Consider the following 20,105-nt stretch of genomic DNA (forward strand, 5'->3'; position numbering starts at 1 on the left):
AAGAAGCTGGGTCAGACATTGAGCATGCTCAGGTATTTCTCTTCCTGAGAGCTCCAGAGCATCAGCTAAAATGGTGGAAACAACCATAGAGGACAATGAAAGGGAGGTTGGCTTGAGCAAAAGATCAAGAGTTTTTCAGGTTGCCTTTGCTTCAGTGCCCACTCTGCCTGGGACAATGTTCTTCCCATCCTCTGTGAGAAACCTGGGACATTCTTTCAGAAAACTCTGACTGTGTCCAAGCAAACAGCCTAGAAGGGGGGAGCCAGCCCTAAGACTATAGCTGGCCCCAGCCCTGACTGTCCCAGCAGTTGCACCCTGTAAAACTGCTCTGAAAGGGCAAACATGGAACAAGAAATGGAGACCTGGAGAACAAGAAATTAGCCTCAGAAGGAGCATAATTAGTGTTCTAACTAGTGCTATAGACAGCAACAACCAAAATCTTCTATATGCCCTAGGTAAGAAAATATTTCTGGTGTTCTGAATATTACCACTGGTTAGAGACTGACAGATCTGTTTAGTTGTATTGCAAATTCATCATACTACAGCTAAGTGCCAGGTATGATTCCTGAGTGTTGGAAAAAAGACTCACAAACAGCAACACCAGCAGCATAACTGCAAAAGAAATTAATCTACCTGCCAGCCTTGAGAAGCCTCATGCAGAGCACAGCAGCATCTGATACAGAGCACATTTTCTGTGTCTTCTAAAGGAGGAACATGCACAAATGTGGTTATTTCTAGCTGCTCCACCCACACACAGCTTTGAAACTTGCTCTAAAAGAAGTTCAGCACTTAAAGAATACAACAGGGTTTTTAACCTGAAGATTTTTTTTTTTTTCTTTTTTGATTTTCTTAAAAACAATATTCTGGGAACATTAGTAACAATCCAGGCATTAAAGAAGGAACATTAGTTCTTCATTTGTCTGTCTATTGTTCTCTTACTTGGAATGTTTTTAGAGAGGCAGTTGCCAAATTTTATCAAGTAAAATATTTAATCACAAAAATGAAAGATAAGTGGGATACATTTGATGAATGGGAACTTTACCAAAGGAAAACAATGTTAAGTTGAAAGAAGTTCTTTCTCAGGGTAAGAGGGGCATGTGTATTCCCACTCCCTTTTGTGGAGCTTGCACCGTAGATGACAGCATTTAGTGAAGGAACAGATTGGGCCTGTGTCACTTCAGCCAATGCCCAGAGGAAATGGGCAAGTACTGCTCTCAAAATGCCCAGCCTACACCCAGCCATCTCTGCCAACGTCCTGAATTGAACGTGCTGTTCCCAAGAGAGAGACATGACTAAATCCTGCATCTCACTAATTACTAAGGCTGGGATCAGCTCTTTTCTTTACATGGTGTGAAGGTGGATGGGGCCAGAACACATCACATTCTCACTCTTCTCCAAATGTATGTTGGTTTTAAACCATCATAATAAGTTTATAGATGTGAAGAACTGTACGAGTACATAATAGACATCTGCAGAAAGCAGACATGAGGATATTTTTGCCATATAAGCCTGTGGAAAGGTAGAGTTAAGTTGGAGCAGCTGTGTGGGAGACCATGCACACCTCATCATTGCATGAAGTAAGCAGCCACATTGCCTATGGAAGAGTGGCATATCTGGGAGCAGCCTACTGTACAGATCTATAGGTCTACAGTAATGTGAAAGCTCTTCAAGGGGGGTGAGGAATGGAAGAGCAATACTACTGCAAGTTAAGTCCTGAATCAGGAAGTCACCATGAACTTCTGAGACTGCTAGAAAACTTGACAACAGTCTTGTTGGTGCTCAGGCCATTGCTCTGGGAGTTATTTAGGGTGTCTTCACTTACTCATACTGTTAATTCTGGAGCCCTTTCACAACTGTTTTTGCATACTTTTGCAACAGAAGCTGCTAAGAAGTGGGTAACCCGGGGGAGTTGTTATTCTGTAGGGATTTCCACTGCAGAAGCTGTTGATGAACAAGGATCCTGCTGCAGGGACTGTCTTGCCTGGACAAACTCCTACAGTCCTGTTTCCAGATGGGCTTGTAGGGTAGCTGTGGGTGCTAGAAGCAGCGAGGAATCTGAAGAAGACTATGTGCATGTATTTTTGCATAGTGAGGACTTTTCCGACACTCTTCTAAATTGGTGGATGCACATGTCTCAGTAGTTGTATAATTTACTCAGATGTGTTCACTAGTATCAGCTGTACTTTGCAAGGCTGTCCCTGCTGCAAAGAACAGAACATAGATGATCTGCTTTTGGCAAACTGGTGGGTTTTTTAACTACAGAGGTTAGATTTTTGTTGTTAAAATGAGAAATTGGGAAGAGGTGAAACTTTCACATAATGTCCAGGAAGCTCATAAAAACACCTACAATCTGATTTCATGGGGAATTCTTTTTTTGGTTGAATGTAGACAAGGGAATAAAGGAAGTTTTTTAAATGTTGTAATTGGCTCTGTGTTTAATTCCCCTCATTAATTTAGTTGCACTATGCAGCCAAACACTGATAGGTCTGTCAGGTTGTTTTTCCCTCCAAGGGTAAATGGCACTGCATGTTTTTTCTTTTGAAAAGACCTCTAATTATGTGGTGGTATTTGAAATAACTACAATTAGAGAGGAAAAGCAGAGAGTGATTAAAAAATCATACTTAATAGCAGCTGCATTAGTTCTCTGGCTTTTGAAAGAGACCCAGGCACAGTTGAGTACATATATGCCACACAGAGGAGTTGTCGTGAAAAGGCAAAATGGAGGTGACAAATCTTTGACTGACTTCAGGGAAGGTTGTCTATTGTAGCATTTTAAGAGAGATCTTCTTTGAGAAAGGATTGAAGAAGTATCAGAATTAATCTTTCTTGTCCAATCCTCAGACTATGTTAATGTGTGTAGCTCTGTTCACTCAATTCCACCTCTTCTTTAAAAAAAAAAAACCAAAACCAACAAACCCCCAAAACCTCAGATTGCTTGGATGGTTATAGCGGGATACACTGATTAGGTCTCAAGCCAGTTTGAAAGAAGCGACTCTTATGACTGACTGTCTGAGCTGAATTAAATACAGAAGAACTTGGTTGGCTGCCTATATTATTTTCTGAAGATGAATTAGTCATCACCACATGGACAAGTCAAGCTATCATATTTCAGGATTTATAGCTATTGCTCAGCAATTGGGCATTTATACCACAGTGAATTTGGAGCAGCTTCCACCTGATTTTAAAGCCCTGCCTTTCAGTGGATTGCCTGCTCACTTTTGCAGAGCTGCCATGATGTTGTTTACTATTTATGATATTTCAGTATGTTCCTGTATTGGAAAAGGTTCCTAGAATCCTCAACCAAATTTGGAGCCACATATTGCTAGAGGCCGCAAAAACTTAAAGTAAAAGGCAGCTTTCACTCCAAACACTTTGTCAGCCTTGCTTGTTTTGACTGTGTAAGTGTGGTTAATGTCATTTTAGAAAATTAGAATGGAGGCAGGGAAGTTGAATAATTTGCTGAACTGCAGTGCTGGGCATTGAACCAAATCACTCAAATTCCAGTCTACTTTTGATATGAAATCCCTGTTGCTTTTTGCTTATTTCTTAAAACTCTTGCATAATTTGACATGCTTATCCAACGAGAGTGAACAGAGTAAGGCACTTTTCCCTTCCAGTGCTACTGAACGGCATTAGCAGAGTTGTATCTGTACATTAGGAGTGCACTTATGTGCATTAACCTATGCAGCTTGTAACATGCTGTTTTATGAACTACATTTGTTAAGAAGTTGCTAAATGGGAAGTAGAACATGGTGTTCAGGCATGTGTACGGAGGCGCAGATTCTGCTGGATGCGTAACTAGCCACTGTCTATTAACTTTACAAACATGGGTTCTTTGATCCATGTTTACTGAAGTCAGTTGAAACTTTGCTGTGGATTTTGCTGGGAACAAGATCTGAGCTTTACAGTCAGATATAGATGTCTCTGAAATTAAAAATAATCTCATGGGAGCCAAAGATGATGTTTCTGGTTTAAACATGAGGCACGATTCCCCTCTTCAAAAAACTGTTTTTTGAAATACTTTACTGTGTCACCAACTTAAAATTATAATGAAGAAAGAAGTGAAAAAAGGAGCTTAGTTATTATTAAGAGATAAAAACCACAAATGAGAATGGCTAAGTTTTGTTTTGGGTTCTATTATAAACCATTAATAATAGCAGGAAAAGCCAGAGGAGAAGTTCCTTTGTATTTTGGTGTATTTTCTCAGCTAGACCTTTACTTGACATTACCCTGCTGTGACAGGGCCAGGGATAGGAGGGAAAAGAAATCTATTTTCAGCAATGATTTGGAATCCAACAAAGAAACTATATTTTAATTTAAATCAGACTTGGTGTGCATTTTATTCATGAAAGAGGATTAGGATTTATTAAGTCTCCTTGAGTTGTCGTGGGTTTGGGTGGATTTTTTGTTTTGTTTTTCTTCTGATTCTCAGTGTTTGTTCTGTCTTCCTTGGTGCTGTTGCCGACACCAACTTCTCCCGGAGGGCCTGGTAGCAGGCCAGGGGTTGGGCTGCCCATGCCAGCCTGCGCCGAACAACAGTATCCAGGAACAGATGTAATTCCAATGGACAGAAGTTGACAATCCCACACTAGCTACTGCCTCCACCCAGACATTCAGTGGTCTCCCTGGCAAATGTGCGCTCTTTACTGCTTAGAGGCCCCTTCCTTTTACCTCCCAAGAAGGGAGTAGTTTGTGGGTATCCTGAGAGCACGCCTACTTTGAATTGTGTGCTTATAAATGCATATGTGATGTGTAGCTTCTAGTTCTTCTATTGTAAGAAAAATGAATGATCTTCTGCCAAGAGATTCTCTGTCTTGTATTTGCAAATTCTAGTTCACCCAGTAAGTGTTACTAACTAGGCTTGTACAATTTTTAAGGGCTTTGACAGAAAAGATCAGGTTTTGTTGCTGGGCTGTGTAACAAAACATTTACAATAAGCTTTGGGCATAAAGTACCTATGAAAGCATGATCTGAAACATGAACCTTTTAACTACACTTCCTGGTTACAAAAAGCATGGTTGGTAAAGGCAGAGTTTCAGACATGCAAGGCCTTGGAGTTACTGAGCATTCGTAATAGCAGCTACAGAAAAGGTAAAGATAAGGTTTGATTGTTGGGAGTGGAAATAGTGATGAGACTATAAAACCACAAGTTTTGAAGTACCATATGAATTACTGGTATCACACCAGAACTCTAGTTAGCCCATAGCATCTCAAGAGCAAGCAATAAAGTGCACATAGTGGCAACTTGATACTGTTTGGCTTCCTTTCAGTGGCATAAGCCTAGCAGATTTTGGAGTCTCTATCCATGTGTTTAAAGTTAGGCAATGCTTATTGCACCTATTTGAAATGGGGCCTCATTTAAAGCTGAATAAATTGGGTATACTTCACTGGAATTGCTGTGGAATTTATTACAACTCTGCTAGAGTTACCAAAGAGTTAATCTAACCCCTTTGAGTTATGCCAGGTTTGTGCTGTTTTGAGATCAAGATCTGACTCTTAACTGCTTAAAGTATAAAATGGTATAATTTATTTTCAGAGTAACCTAGTTTTAAGAGTCACTATGGCAACAACAGTGGGTTTTAGAGTAACAAAGATTAATGATTCCTTTGGCCAAGGCACTTCAATGGGTCATCTCACTCAGGGGCAATGAAACTGTTCAACACGGGCCTGGGTCAAATGCAGAAGTCAGGGTGCCCCATCACTGCTAGCAAAACATGCTGCATCTTATTGATGCTGGTTTAATCACCAGCTTACACTTCTCATCTCCTTCCTGTAGGACTAGGGGCAGGGTTCAGTGACTGGTATATTTGAGCAAGCCTCTGTGTTCAGGCTGCCCAGGGAAGTGGTTGAGTCACCATCCCTGGAGGTATTTAAAAGATGTGCAGATGTGGTGCTTAGGGACATAGAATCATAGAATCATTTAGGTTGGAAAAGACCTTCAAGATCATCAAGTCCAACCATCAACCATGCCCACTAAACCATGTTCTGCAGTACACCGTCTACTCGCTTTTTGAATACCTCCAGTGATGGTGACTCAACCACTTTCCTGGGCAGCCCATTCCAATGTCTGACAACCCTCTCAGTAAAGAAATTTTTCCTAATATCTAACCTAAATCTCCCTTGCTGCAACTTGAGGCCATTTCCTCTTGTCCTATCTCCAGCCACCTGACAGAAGAGACCAGCACCCACCTCGCTACAACCCCCTTCAGATAGTTGTAGAGAGCAATAAGGTCTCCCCTCAGCCTCCTCTTCTCCAGACTAAACAGCCCCAGCTCCCTCAGCCGCTCCTCATAAGACTTGTGCTCCAGGCCCCTCACCAACTCAGTTGCCCTTCTCTGGACACTCTCCAGCACCTCAATGTCTTTCCTGTAGTGAGGGGCCCAAAACTGAACACAGGACTCGAGGTGCGGCCTCACCAGTGCCGGGTACAGGGGAACAACTACCTCCCTGCTCCTGCTGGCCACACTATTTCTGACACAGGCCAGGATGCCGTTGGCCTTCTTGGCCACCTGGGCACACTGCTGGCTCATATCCAGCCGGCTGTCAACCAGCACCCCCAGGTCCTTTTCTGCCGGGCAGCTTTCCAGCCACTCTGCCCCAAGCCTGTAGCGCTGCATGGGGTTGCTGTGACCCAAGTGCAGGACCCGGCACTTGGCCTTGTTGAATTTCATACGATTGGCCTCAGCCCATCGATCCAGCCTGTCCAGATCTCTCTGCAGAGCCTCCCTACCCTTGAGCAGATAGACCCTGACATGGTTTAGTGGTGGACTTGGCAGTGTTAGGTTAATGGTTGGACTTGATGATATTAAAGGTCCTTTCCAACCTAAAGGATTCTATGATTCTTGTGCAAGTCATTCTCATTTAATCTTCATTCATTGCTGCTAAAAGAAATACAATTTAAAAGATGTGAAAATGCAGACGTTTTTCAACTAACTTCAATGACAGATATTGTTTGTTAAAGTAATGGGTTTACTACTTTCACATTTTGTATTCATGTAAAATGGGAGCAGAGCATGGGGACTTGCTAGGAAAGAGTTGGTTCTCAATGAGATTTTAATTTAAAGTCAGATAAAGTTACGAGGTGCTTCTTAGTGTTCACATTTACTGATTAGGAAAGATACCTACAGAAAGAGGCTTTATTTTCAAAGAGCTACATTGAAAATCCTGCCCTTTAAAAATAGTGCCCATTGCTTTTTTTTTAAATTTAAAAATCAAATTAACTTTTTAAGCTATTAAAAGAATTGACCTTAACTGCACTAATGCAATCATCTTGCCATACTCCCATCATACAAATTAGCCTAGAGGAAGAGCAATTATCATCGCCGAACTTTGCTTAATTATTGCCTGATTGCTTCTTCAACCTTCTTCCTTTAAAACCATTCTTCTATTTCTTTCTTCCCGTGTTTTCTTACCTTGTTCTGTACAAACTACCACCATTCCCTGCAAATGGACTCTCAAGTATATTTTTCCCTGACCTCACTGGGACAGTATTTGTTTTGCCAGTTTAGGAGTGCCATAGGTCTTAGACTTCCATAGGCAAGAGTTCTATCATCAGTGACCTGGCTTTGCTGCTTATTTTGTTGGGAGTGTAATTGTGCCTCTGGGGAGATACGGAGACAGGACATGCACATCATGATAGAAACAAAGTAATGTTCCTACCACTTTTGATCTTAAACTAGGTGAACTGAAAAAAGAGATATGCTAGATGAATTAAAAAAAGTGATATTTACATCTTTTAAACTCACCTCTGTATCCTGTAGCATTCCTACCAATAAATGTTGCTGACATTAGATATGCTTCTAGAGCATTTGGTATAATTCTCCTTCTGTTAATGGGCTCCTAGCAAACATTTCATGCTTTTGAGCCTGATGCTGTATAAGCTTTTACTAGCTGGGAATTAAACAGAGAATTATGACTCTCCAGCCAGAAAAGAAAGGGAGCCTCCTTCTCACCTCCTAGCCTCATGTGCACACCTTCTGGAGTCCCATGCAAGCCACCATCAGAGTAAACGGAGCAACTCATTTATTTCCTTCTATGGACATCTTCTAGGACTAGGCAGAGGAACAGCAGAAACAGATACCCAAATCAACTCATCAAGATTGATTGGGTCAGTAAAGTGTGGGATGGAAATTGGCCACAGGTGAAGGTAAAATACCAAGACTATTATACTCCAATCCTTTCAGGAGATGTCTGTGAGTTACAACGTTTCCTAGGTGATTCCAGAGGCAGCTTCACCAGTGCTTCTAGATGCTCCTTGAAGTTTGAACTCAGCTATGTTTTTATGAATGTAGTATTATCTAAGGGACAGCAGCCTGGATTGGAAAATGCTGCCTACCTGGGGAGTGTGTCTACACAGTGGTTGGCCTGTATTTCAACTGCAGTCAGGCAGGATCAGGCTTTACTGTCCTAGGAGCTACAAAGCAGGAGGGAGGTCCTGGCCCCTTGTCCTGAGTAGCTTTCAAACTAGTGGAAGTACGGTAGTAAATGCATACTAGAAAGAGAGTTGGCATATACTGGAGTTAAAAAAAAATATTTTATGTTTCAAGAAACACCTCAGATGATGGATCTACCTGTAGCACAGTATTTTCATTCCAAAGAATTAATGACTTACAGTCTTTTTCTAGCTGTTTTAAGAAAAAATAGCTTGGCAATAAAGGACAATTTGAAGATGTAATTTGGAAAACACTCAACTGCATTTTTAACAGCATCTTCAAGCTGTTTATGTTTTTAAGAAGTAATTAAATTATTTAAAATAAGTCACTGTAACTTCAATGGCTAACTGTATCTCAGGATGTTAATTTTTGGCAGTAGAGGAAATTATACAATCCATGCTCTCATTTAAAATGTTAAATGTTTATCTTGAATTATTACACAGTTATGCTAGTTCTAAAGATATTTTCTTTCTTCAGGGTAAGGGAGAATGTCCCCAAACATGCTGACAGGTAAATGTTTACAAGTGCTGGTGATTTCAGTTTTAATTGTGACCTTTCAGAGTTGTTCCTGCCTTTGCCACAGACTAATTGCTCAACATTTCTCATTGTTTGCACTGGGGAGTAAGTACTTTGTATCCATCCAGATTTATGTTCTTGCTGTTGCTTTGCTCACTCAATTATTCCATACCTCAGCTCCTCATTTAGTGCAAACTTTCTGTGCCTTGTATGACAGAAACAAAGATGTGATATTTCTCCCTGTTTGCAAATTATTGTGAGCTTATGTCACAGATGGCAAATGCTTTATATAAGGAAAAATGTATTAGCTGCTCGTATAAATGCTGAGGATTCTTTTGATAGTTAGGCCTATCAGATTATCAGAGACTCATGCTAACATCCTGTGTTCTGCCAACGTCCTGGGACACCTCAGCAATTCACTTAGTTTCTTAAGATATATATATTCCTCCCCTCCCTCCCCCACATTCTATGCAAAATGAAATTATAGCATTCATGTACTTCACAGAATGGTTGTGAAAACAAATTCATTGAAGTCTGGAGTGGTCAAATATGTTAACATGGGTTTCAGAGCCACAGAAAATGCTGTTAAGCAAATTATTCTTTAAAAGGTCGTGATTTGTTTCTTGTGGGAATCGTGGCAGAAGTAGAGTCTATGGAACAATTTGAACCAGACCTTTTTAAAGAGCAGATAGGGTCTATGAAATCTGAGGCATGGCACTCTAAGCAGAGAAATGGCATAGGAAAGAAGTAGTCAAATAGGGTGTTACAGCCGGTGTCATTAGTGGATGGTTTAAAGATTATTTTTTTTTTAATCTTGTCTGCTCACATAGTGTTGATTTATTCAGTGGATATACAATTTTGTCACCTCAGGGGGTATTTTATATCTAATCTTATGAACTAAAGGATTTGGAAACCTAATCAATACCTGCATAGATGACTTCAGAGGGAAGCTTTCATGTTACAGGAAGGATTTGGTGAATCACCAGATGGTGCCCTTCTGTGTCAGGCAGTATGGAATAACTGCCCAAATGCAACATGAGACTTTGCTGCAAGAGTTGCCAGCTTTTGGATAAGTCCTGGAACAAAGGTTTATTCCCTGTAGACTAATGTTCTAGCACTTAGTTTGGTTGGGGTTTTTTACTGAGAGCAAAGTATCCGTGTTTTGACCAGTACTCTGACCTAGATTCATTATCTTTGTTTAAAGTGGGTATCATACATTGTATTTCTTATTCTGAATTGAAGCATGTAACGAAACATCTGTTTATAAAATAGAAGAGGCAATCTCTGTCAACAGTCATCTAACAGTAACTAAAGCAGCCTAATATAACATTGGTTGGGATAAAAATTTTATTATTATGTGATTACTACTTTAGTGCTATAAGCATGTAAAAGTTATTAGAATAGTTTGCTGTAGAATTACAGTGAGTGACTATCAAATACTAATAAATAGAAAGCACATACGGATACTAAGTTCATATGAAATATTGTTTAAATTACAGCCATTTGCCATTTAAAAAAAATATGAAAAAATTAGGCCTCATTGGATGAGGTTTTTTTCAAAATTGAATTTTGATCTGGTTCCATTTTTAATAGATAAGTTGAAAACTCCTGACAAGAGGAAAGAGGATGTTAATGGAATTATTTACACACTGTTAATGACACGAATGCTAGAAGGCTACCCTCCAATAATTAATGTTATTAGAAATTATATACAGATTCCTGGTCAAGAATATATTGCAGTAAAGCTCTTATCAGACCAGCTGACTCATGGCTGTCAAACAGTTTGAAGGAATGTATTTGAGATTCTCTACCCAGAGCAAATGGGAGACAAAATGATCGGAGAAAGGGAAGGAGGACGTGATGACTGAACTGCCAACACACTTGGTCCTGCTTCCTCATCCCCACAGTGACACTTGTGCCAAATATGTATTGTCCCTGAAGGACATCAAGTGCTTTGGTCCCCCATTTTGTGAAATTATTTGTACTCTGTGGATGAAAATTACCTTTAAAGCACAAAATATTAATTAAAAAATCACTTTTCCCAGCAAAGAAATGGGGTTGGGAAATAAGTATATGTGTATAAAGCTTTGTTTGTACTTGGAGCTTCTTATAAAAACATGTTTGGGATCTACAGTACAGAAAAGACTCAAAGGCCAGGTGGCTTAGATTCTATACAACCAAGCCATGAAATACCTTTACTTGTCTGAAATTAAAAAAAAAATAATAAAAAAAAAAATCACATCCTCCATTTTTCCAGTCTTAGGTTACTAGCCTTAGTCAATATCTGCTCATTTATCAGCCCCACACAAGACAAGTGGCCTATCACACAACAGCTCTCTCCTGGTACCAGAGCCCTTCTCAGGCCAAGCTGCCATGAGTTGCAAGGCAGCCTGCAGTCCCTGCCCAGCATCACTGGGTCCCATGCTGGCTCCTTGCACGCCAGCGCTGCAAAAAGAAAGGATGCAGCTCTGAGGCCTTTTGCAGGTAGTATCACTATCCTGGGGACACTGGTGGTGTCTTCTCCCTTCAGTGTGGCAGGTGTTGTTTGCTAGTCCATTAGCATCAGTAGCAGTGAGGATCAACAGCTCACTGCGATTGCAGGGCTCCTTGCTGAATGAAGTCCTAGCTACTTAAAAAAATACAAGTACTGATCTAGTACTATTTATTCTTTTAGCCTCTGTGTATTGGGAAAGAGATGTAGAAAGGGTGGAGATCACATCCTGAAATTTCCCAACCTAATATCGTCAAGTTAATTTTTTTTTCCCCAGCTTTTAGTAGAACCCGAAGAGATTTGATCTAAATTTTAGCACCAGTGTTATTGTGAGAAGAGCTCCAAATAGATGGTGCTCATATGGTTGATCTATTTTTAAAAGAAAATCCTCTTTAACTCTCAGAGCGTCAGGTTTGCCACTCTACTTTTCCATAAGGATCAGTTACATTCGGAACTGAAAACCTGAAAGACTTGGAGGGTGCACACTGTTGATATTTTATGGCCTGCTGTGAAGGATCCTTAACCTTTTCATTCTAGTTACTCTGTCAATGCTTTCTCCCCTCATCAAATTAAATTTTAATTGATCCCACCATCATGCTTTTGGAATCACTTAAGATGCTTCCCATTGAGATCTGCTGTTTATGTGAAATCAGCTATCACTGGTTTTCACTTTACTCAAGGAGCTCTTAAGAGGAGGATACTTGCTGTAAAAGATTCCAGGTTTCTGATTCCTGTTCCTCAAAATTCATTTATGTGAAAGTAAATATTTAATATCTGACAGGCTCAAATAACTAAGCTACACTTCAAAATAAATTGAATAGTAAAAATCCAATAATTCTAACTGACCAGTACCTTCCATAAACATGTATCTTCTATCCAGTTGGAATGGACTTTGACAGATCTGCATGTGTTTAGCCATAGCAAGCACAAAACAATACCTCTGCAGCTGTTTTATCCTCACCTTAAGAATTTCTCTGTGCTGCTGAGACAGGAGAGTTAATTGAATGTTCTTCTTTTCTGGCAGGTACTGGACTGGATTGAAAATCACGGGGAAGCCTTTCTGAGTAAACATACAGGAGTGGGGAAATCTCTACACAGAGCACGCGCACTGCAGAAAAGACACGATGATTTTGAAGAGGTAGCACAGGTAAGAATCTGAATCAGACACTTTTGCTTTCTGGCTTGATTTTTGTTACTGCTCTTGTATATTGATAAAAAAAAACTATTGCTGTTTTGGGTCACACTGCTCTCTTCAAACATTTGAAGCTGATGCAATCCTGTCTCCCAGGTTTGAAAGTTAGCATGCACACTGCAGAGCATGGTAGCAGCAGGACTTAGAATCAGAAAATCGCCCCATTGGGTTAATGGGAGGTCTCAAAGCCTATGAGAAATTGCAAGCAGTTTATGGGACAGTAGTGCAAACTGTTGGGACGTAGAGGAGGATGGTTACAAGGGAGAGCAATAGAAAAATCAACTGTAACTCCTACAGTGGACACTGAGGACCTTGAGAATAAGGTGGAAAGCAGCAGCTAGTAAAGAAGCAGGGGAAACACGAGAGTGTATTTGCAGTAAGGGCAACTACCCTTCTACTCTTTCCGAGAGTACAATGTATTATGTGGAAGGGGTTTTTTTTGGTTTGGAGAGGCAATCATTACAGGTTGATATTATTATTTATTATTATTATTATTACTAATTTTCCTCATAGCACAGTGTAAGCACGGCTTTTCCAGGTATTTTGGTATGAAGCCAAAAGCTTATAACTTTTCCTCAAAGCATGGTCATAGTAGATGTTTAAACATACATCCTGTCTTTATTTATAGAATTTAAAAGAGGAGCTTTGAAGGTTCTTCCAGGGGCTGAATAGCTTTATTTTTATTTTTTTTTAAGTACCTTACAGCCAGAAATTATCCAGTCTCAGCTCTGGCTGTCAGATCATGTTACACCTGTTTGTTTTAGACTTGAAGCATCCTCTATCAGAAATTGATCTTCTGTAAAGGTACTTCTGCTTTGGGTATTTCAGATAAAATCCTGATTATCTATGTAAAGCAGAACGTCTTAAATGCTTCGTCTTCCTGATGCACACAAGGCAGGTTATTTCTCAAATATTTCACTGTAGCATAAGACAAAAATATATTAGACTTTAGTTTTGTTTTTCTGTAGTACCCTTCTCATGTGCTGGCCTTGTTTAGTTTAAGATGCTTCCGGCAACAGGGACATACCTCTTTCACTGTGCCCTCAGGGAAACTATTTCACTGCCTTATGGCAGCTACTGGCTAGATTTATTTTTTTTTCCCCTCTCCCTCAATTTATATTTCTCTCAGTCTTCCTCCCCACCTTGTTTATATCCCTTTAGTCTCTCTTAAGGAGATAAATGCCAGGAAAGGAGATGAATTAACAACCTTGAAATATCTGTAGAATGTTAGCATGCCTTCTCCTATGTACCTCTTAACCATGTTAAACATATTTAATTCTGCTAGCATATTCTTATTAACCAATCCCTTAAATATCTTCTGTTACCTATTTCTTTGGATCCATTCAGTTTGCCAACATCCTTCTTTTAATTAGATGCTCAGCTCTTGATGGAATATTCTATTGCTTGGCTTGCTAGTGAACTTCAGTGTTAGCTTTCAGCTGTGATGGGATGCCTTTGCACACCATTGACAAATCACACGGCCTGAAACCAGCAGTTCCTGACTGGTGGGCCTCTAAAATTTCATGGGACCTCCTGTGGATTTAAACCTTCTGGTAATAGGCTTGAAGTTCCAGAATTACCTTTTGCAAATTTATTAAAATGGACCTTAGGCTGGAGGTTGCAAACCATGGTTCTACAAGGCCTCGTCCAAAAGCACAAGTTAGTGGGAGTTTTCATCTGGAAATCAACATTAGGTGCCTTTCCAGAAGATGTGCTTGAGTCAGCTGTTACTGGATGCAATACTGGGCTAATGAATGAAAATGAAGATAATGTAATATACAGGAGCTGAAAGTAGGTGATTTAATGTCCTTTGTGGCATTAATATTTTCTAAATCTCCCTTCTCTACGATACATTTAGCTTCATAATTCCAGTTATTTCTCATATTTCTGGATCACAGTTAGCTTATTTTTTTTTCCTTTTTACCTCCTCTTTGAGTAGTACTTCACTGGAGATGTAGGAAACAAATTACGAACATGTGAGAAAAGACAGAAAAACAACATGGTCTTGACAACAGAGATGAGAGCAAGTTGTGTAGCTGTCTGGACATGGAAACAACAGCTCACTTATGGCTTGCTCCACTGGATGATGTAATTTGGAGATACATCCCCTCATCAGGGTTTAGGAACCTTACAGATGTGCAGCTTGCATGTGTAGGTACTAGGGTAAGTCAGAATAGAATTATTTCACTTAAGACTTTTCCAGCCCCTCTGTTAGTCCTTCTTCTATACTATTTCAGCATGTCTTGTCTGTGAATAACATCAGACATGTTTCCATTCACTTCATGAGGCCAAATTCAGAACAAAGAATGTATGACACTAGTTCTCTGGATGACCAAATGTGTTCAAATGAAGGTGGGTGTTTGGGAGGATGATGGAGAGGAAAAAGAAAAGTATAGTTTGCATGGGTATAGAATCTCTTAGGTTCCTCTGAATCTGATTCTTTTATGTCTTATGTGATAGCATCAATGAGTATCTCATTGCTCTGCCTGGACAATTGTGAATAGTCACGATCAGTCCTGCACTCCGAGTGTGAAGTTTATGGTGCTTCCTAATTAGAAATAACTGACACAAGTCGAACCTCCCCCCTTAGCTTTGACAGGAATAGTTTCCTCTGGTGCATTCACATCAGAACACCACTGCTAATTTACGAGGCCTGTCTGACACTGGAATGTGGTGGTGGCTGATGGACATGGGGACATGCACTGAAGAGAAGTGAAAGGAATCTCAGGCTTTATCTGAGGTCAAGGACTTAAAAATATAATACTCTCTGCTTTGGTAAGAGTAATAGTGAGGCTAAGAGGGGAGGCCATAAATTTCTCATACCTGGAGTTCTCCTGCAGAAGCTTCTAGTGAGGTCAATTTTGTGGCTGGGGAATAAATCTCCTCCCCATTCCGATTATGACCAGTTTTTATTCTTCCTAAGTCCCTTCTTGATGCTTAACTCCTTAAAGTTGTTTGGTAATTACTTCAAACTTAAGTTTAATTATTTGTCATTTTCCTCAAGATAGGTAATATCTTTGCCATGGCTAGGGTGGATAACAGGCATCACTTATTCCCAATATAGCCATATAATATAAAGCATGTGTGCTAAGACTGTGAAACAAATGCATGAGTTTGTCCATTCCCCTCATCAGGATGTTAATTACTGGCATTAATGATAATAAAGAGTTGTGTTTGTTTTTCTTAAAAAATAAAGTTAAGTGCCCTACTGACATACCTGGTGAGATGGACAGTGTAAGCAATAGTATTTCCTATTGGCAGTTCTCTGAAAAAAATACTTAGCCTGCCATACAGTATAAATTTATTCTCTAAAATCTACTTTCTTTTGGCTCTGATGTATTTGTTCTTATCTCCTGTTGTTTCACGAAGGCATTTGCAAAGGTCAGACAAGAAGCAATTTTCATGAGTTTTCCTGATATTTTCAACAGCGGGCAAAACATTCATGTTTTTGAACGCTGCCTAACTGCATGTAAAGAAGAGTGGTGTATCTGGCATTGCTGTGCTGAGAAATGCTCTGATTGACTGACCTGCCAAGGCACTAGATTGAGAGGTGGAACGTGCTCCCTCTATGTCTGATTAGAAACTCCACAGATTTATAAATCTGGATGTAATGATTCAATCAGGCATGGCCCCAATAGATCACATTCCTGCATACAGCTGTGCTCAGAAAATGTCAGTGATTTTAGAGCGCTGCATTGTGGGCAATAGGAAATATAATTTGGGGTCCCTTTCTCTCATAACTGCTGTTTAGACAATGCTCTGGCAATTTTTCTGACTGTTTATTCTACATGGAACGCACAGATGGCAAATGTTTGAATTTCGATTAAAAAGCCTGAGCTCCTGGGAGGGAAGTGGTTATCTTGTATGTACCTGCAACTGTTTCTCAGCCAGTCCTGATACCGTTCACAGGCTGCCGCCCTGAAAATGCCAACCTTAGGCAAAGTGCCTACCACACAGTGAAATTTAGTAGTCGGGCGTAATTGATGAGGTAGTTATCAAGATATCACCAAAGAAATACCACTCTGGACGTAGCTGCAATGTTCCTGCAATGACAGCCTCTTTGCTTGGCTGGAATTACTTTGTACAAATCAGATAACCATAGTTCAGCCAGTTATGATTGTAAATCAAAAGATAATTTCATTTTAGACTCTCTAGCTTTTCCTTATTCAGGGGTTTTATCCTGAAAACCAGTGTGCCTTCTAACTGGAAAATTCTGTTAACTGGTTTGTGTTCCTAAAATCTCCAAACGCTTCAGCTCTACTGAGTTGAGCTGCATGTGTTGGAAACTCTTCTCCTATTCTCTGTATATGAAGCGAGGGGCCACAGATCATTCTCCTCCCTTCTGGCATTCCTGGCAATTGGAGGTTAAGTGGCCTTCTCAACATCCTCCTCTGCTCACAGAGAGCATCACTGCATTTGTGCTGGTGCAGAATTAGGAAAGATACTGGGAAAACTGCTCTCTCAATCCCTTGCACTCTGCTGCCACAGCACTGAGTGGTTTGGTGCTTGCAATGATCTGAAACAAGCATTTCTGTAGTCTTTCTGCATTTATGAGCTTTTCCATCAGATGTGCTGTCAAGATTTCCTATCGGGCAGGTTTATCTGCATTTTTGACATGCGAACGCCCACCACTACGTATTTCAACCTGCAGATGGCACTCGCAATGCATTGTAAAAGCTCCGCTAATGGTAAACAGAGGTGATGTTTCTAATGCAAACGAACCAAACATTGTCTCGAAGTGAAATGAAGCAGAAGTGGAAGCTGGCTCTCACACTGTCCCCTTGGTGTTCTCCCACCCCTGCCAAAACCCACGTTGTTCCAGGTCACCCAGAAAAACACCCCACCTATTTTTATTATTATTATTATTATTATTTTATTTTTTTAATTTTTTTAATGCAAAGCTGGGCTGTCCATGCTTTAGTGCAAGGTGGTGTTGTCATCTGTGTTTATGAGATAAGCTGCTCTCGGATCTGTAGAGCTGCTTTCACGGCTCTTGGGCCACATTATGGTCGCAGCTACAATTGAGTTTTGTATTTAGTACATGTATGCATGTTTGCATGCAGTAGTTGGTGGTTTTTTCATGGTAATCTAAAGGCATTGATGTTTACAAGGTAAAATATCACAACTCTGGCATTCAACAAATCACATGTTCTGAACAGACTTGGTTCAAAATGTGTGGAGTTATCCCTCATTATCAAACACAATAAGAAGGTTGACTGGAGGCTCAGCTATGGTCATCAAAGTTCAGGGGGTTTGTCTGTATGTCCAGTGTGGCAGCTGTTGGTTCAGGATTTGTGACTAAAAGAGTTTTCATTTAGGTACATGGCTGGATCCTGTATTCCCAGCTTTGAAAGTTTTACAGGATCCATTTTGCCAAAGTATACATGCAATGCTATGGACTATTCTTGAATTATTACAAAGAAGGAGAGCCAGACAAAATGCAAGCAAAAATGCTGAACTTTGCAGTACGCCATTTGGGAAGCTATTCAGTTTTCCTGTTCTTGGGTATCTATTGCTTGCTTTTTGCCAAGACAACTTTTGGAAGATGATGATTAAACACTTGAACACTGGCTTCGAACCACCAAAGTTAATCTTATGTGTATGTATATAGTTCCTTTAAGATTCAGCTCTTCCTTTTATTCTTCTCAGAGAGGTAAATGTATTTCCTGCAAGGGAAGGCTTTCAGAGGAGACCTTGAAAGCCAAGGGCCTGTATCATCTACTAGAAATCAAAGATCAGGTGATATTCTTCATCTGAGAAGCAATTTGTGCTCCAGTGTTCCTGTCTAGAGTATTCCCTTCCTCCACTGTACTGTTTCTAAAATGCTGTCAGTTCAGAGTTTTCATAAAGCTCTTGGAGATAAAAAGAAGTTTAAGTGTAAATATGTTGAAAAATATGATTATATTGTTTGTCATGTGAAATATCCAGTGGATTCAGTAAGAAATTCTGCAGGTAAAAATGGCATTCTGTGATCTCTCAGTCCCACATAGTTTTACTTGAACTGCTTTAAAACTATGTGAGGTAATGGAATAGTCAGGCCAAAACTGAATTGCAAACAGCTACTTGTTTGGCCTTCAGAATAAAAACTTAGTGCTTTCCCATAGAAATTCCAGCTCTGTTGGATGTCATTGTTCTAAAATTTGGCATGAAGTTCAATACTGATGTAAAACAGCTAGGCATAAATTAAGAGGCCATGTTGATAATGAGCACTTAGGGAGCATTGTCCCAGGGTGACTTTTTTTTCATTATTACTTTTGAAAATTTTGTTACCTACCTGGCTGTTGAAAAGAATAGCTCACTGGGCATACTGGATTTTTCCCTTTGAGTTGGGTGACTGAAATCCTATGTAGGATGAAATACGAGGCCAAAACAGGGAGAAAGCAGGCAATTAAATCTGGTCAGAACTATGCTTGAAGTTAGTGATAACAACTGTACTTTCAATAATGCCATATCTTTTTAAAAATAACAAAAACATGAGACAGGCAACAAAAAATCAGCCCTACTCTTATCTTCATCATCCTTTGCATGGTCATTAACAAGTTTTGAAGCTATAATCTACAGTTTCCTGTTCACTTCATTTATGTAAATGTATTCAGTTCTACACAAAGAGGAAAAAATGCCCACTGGCAGCAGATTACACAGGCCTTTGTACCGTGCTGCAGGAGCTCTGGGCTCCAGAGCTCTTGGTTTCTTCTGGCTGGCAGCAGGCTGCATCTGGCAGTCACAAGCAGCAGAGAAAAATTAAACTGCCTATATATGGGTTGTCTGTGAAGGTTATCTTGGGACTTCTGGATCTAAAAACTTCTAACAGCATAGCTGAAGAGACAGATAGTTTATCATGGAAGCAATAACATAACTTTTTGCATGAAGTCTAGTGGCTTCTGGGTGACTCGGGACATATCTGCATTGCAAGTGCAGAGATACTGAAATTGTTCTGCACAACCCGAGCCAGGAACTAGAAAGGCTGGAAAGGGCTGTGCGGTATAGCTGTGTTAGATGTAATGCTATGGGGACTTGACTGCCAGATCTAAGTCAGAAGCAGGTCACGTAAGATGCGTTTTCCCTGATGAAGTGTGGTAATCTTCCGAGTATGCTGTGGATATCGGTACCATGCTCCATTGCATGATCTAGACATGCCCATGGAGACTTCGTTAGCAGGGGCTGCTGGAAGACCATCTTGACTAATCTTCTGAAAGCAATTTAATTGTATTGGTGGCTGTTGGTACTCTGCGATCTAGTGGTAATGGGGAACCTGTTTTTAGAGAGGTCCTTTAATGGCACAGAAATCTTCCTGGCAGTCACGTGAAGAGCTGTGCCTATTACGCCATGTCGCTGAGTTTGCATGTCAGTGTATTTCTCTTCAAGCTGGAGGTGATGTTCTTTCCCATTTCTTCTCTTCTAAAATCACATAACAGCTGGATCTTTTCATTAAACCGCCTATAGCATGATTCACAATCTAAATGCTCCCTATAAA

At 40.1% G+C, this 20,105-nt stretch overlaps 1 protein-coding gene across 8 annotated transcripts in view; it reads left to right on the plus strand.

Annotated features, from left to right (window-relative positions):
* KALRN (kalirin RhoGEF kinase) overlaps positions 1 to 20,105 on the plus strand; it is a 529,910-nt gene that overhangs the window by 273,205 nt on the left and 236,600 nt on the right. For all 8 annotated transcript variants that reach the window (XR_007507253.1, XM_049810170.1, XM_049810120.1 and 5 more), the window contains exon 10: positions 12,464 to 12,586. Coding sequence is in view for 7 of the 8 variants with exons in the window: in XM_049810170.1 (XP_049666127.1) it covers positions 12,464 to 12,586 (123 nt within the window). In the remaining variant the exon portion in view is untranslated. The remainder of the gene's footprint in view (positions 1 to 12,463; positions 12,587 to 20,105) is intronic.

The sequence above is a fragment of the Accipiter gentilis genome, chromosome 1 (assembly GCF_929443795.1).
Source record: "Accipiter gentilis chromosome 1, bAccGen1.1, whole genome shotgun sequence".
NCBI classification, from domain to species: domain Eukaryota; kingdom Metazoa; phylum Chordata; class Aves; order Accipitriformes; family Accipitridae; genus Astur; species Astur gentilis.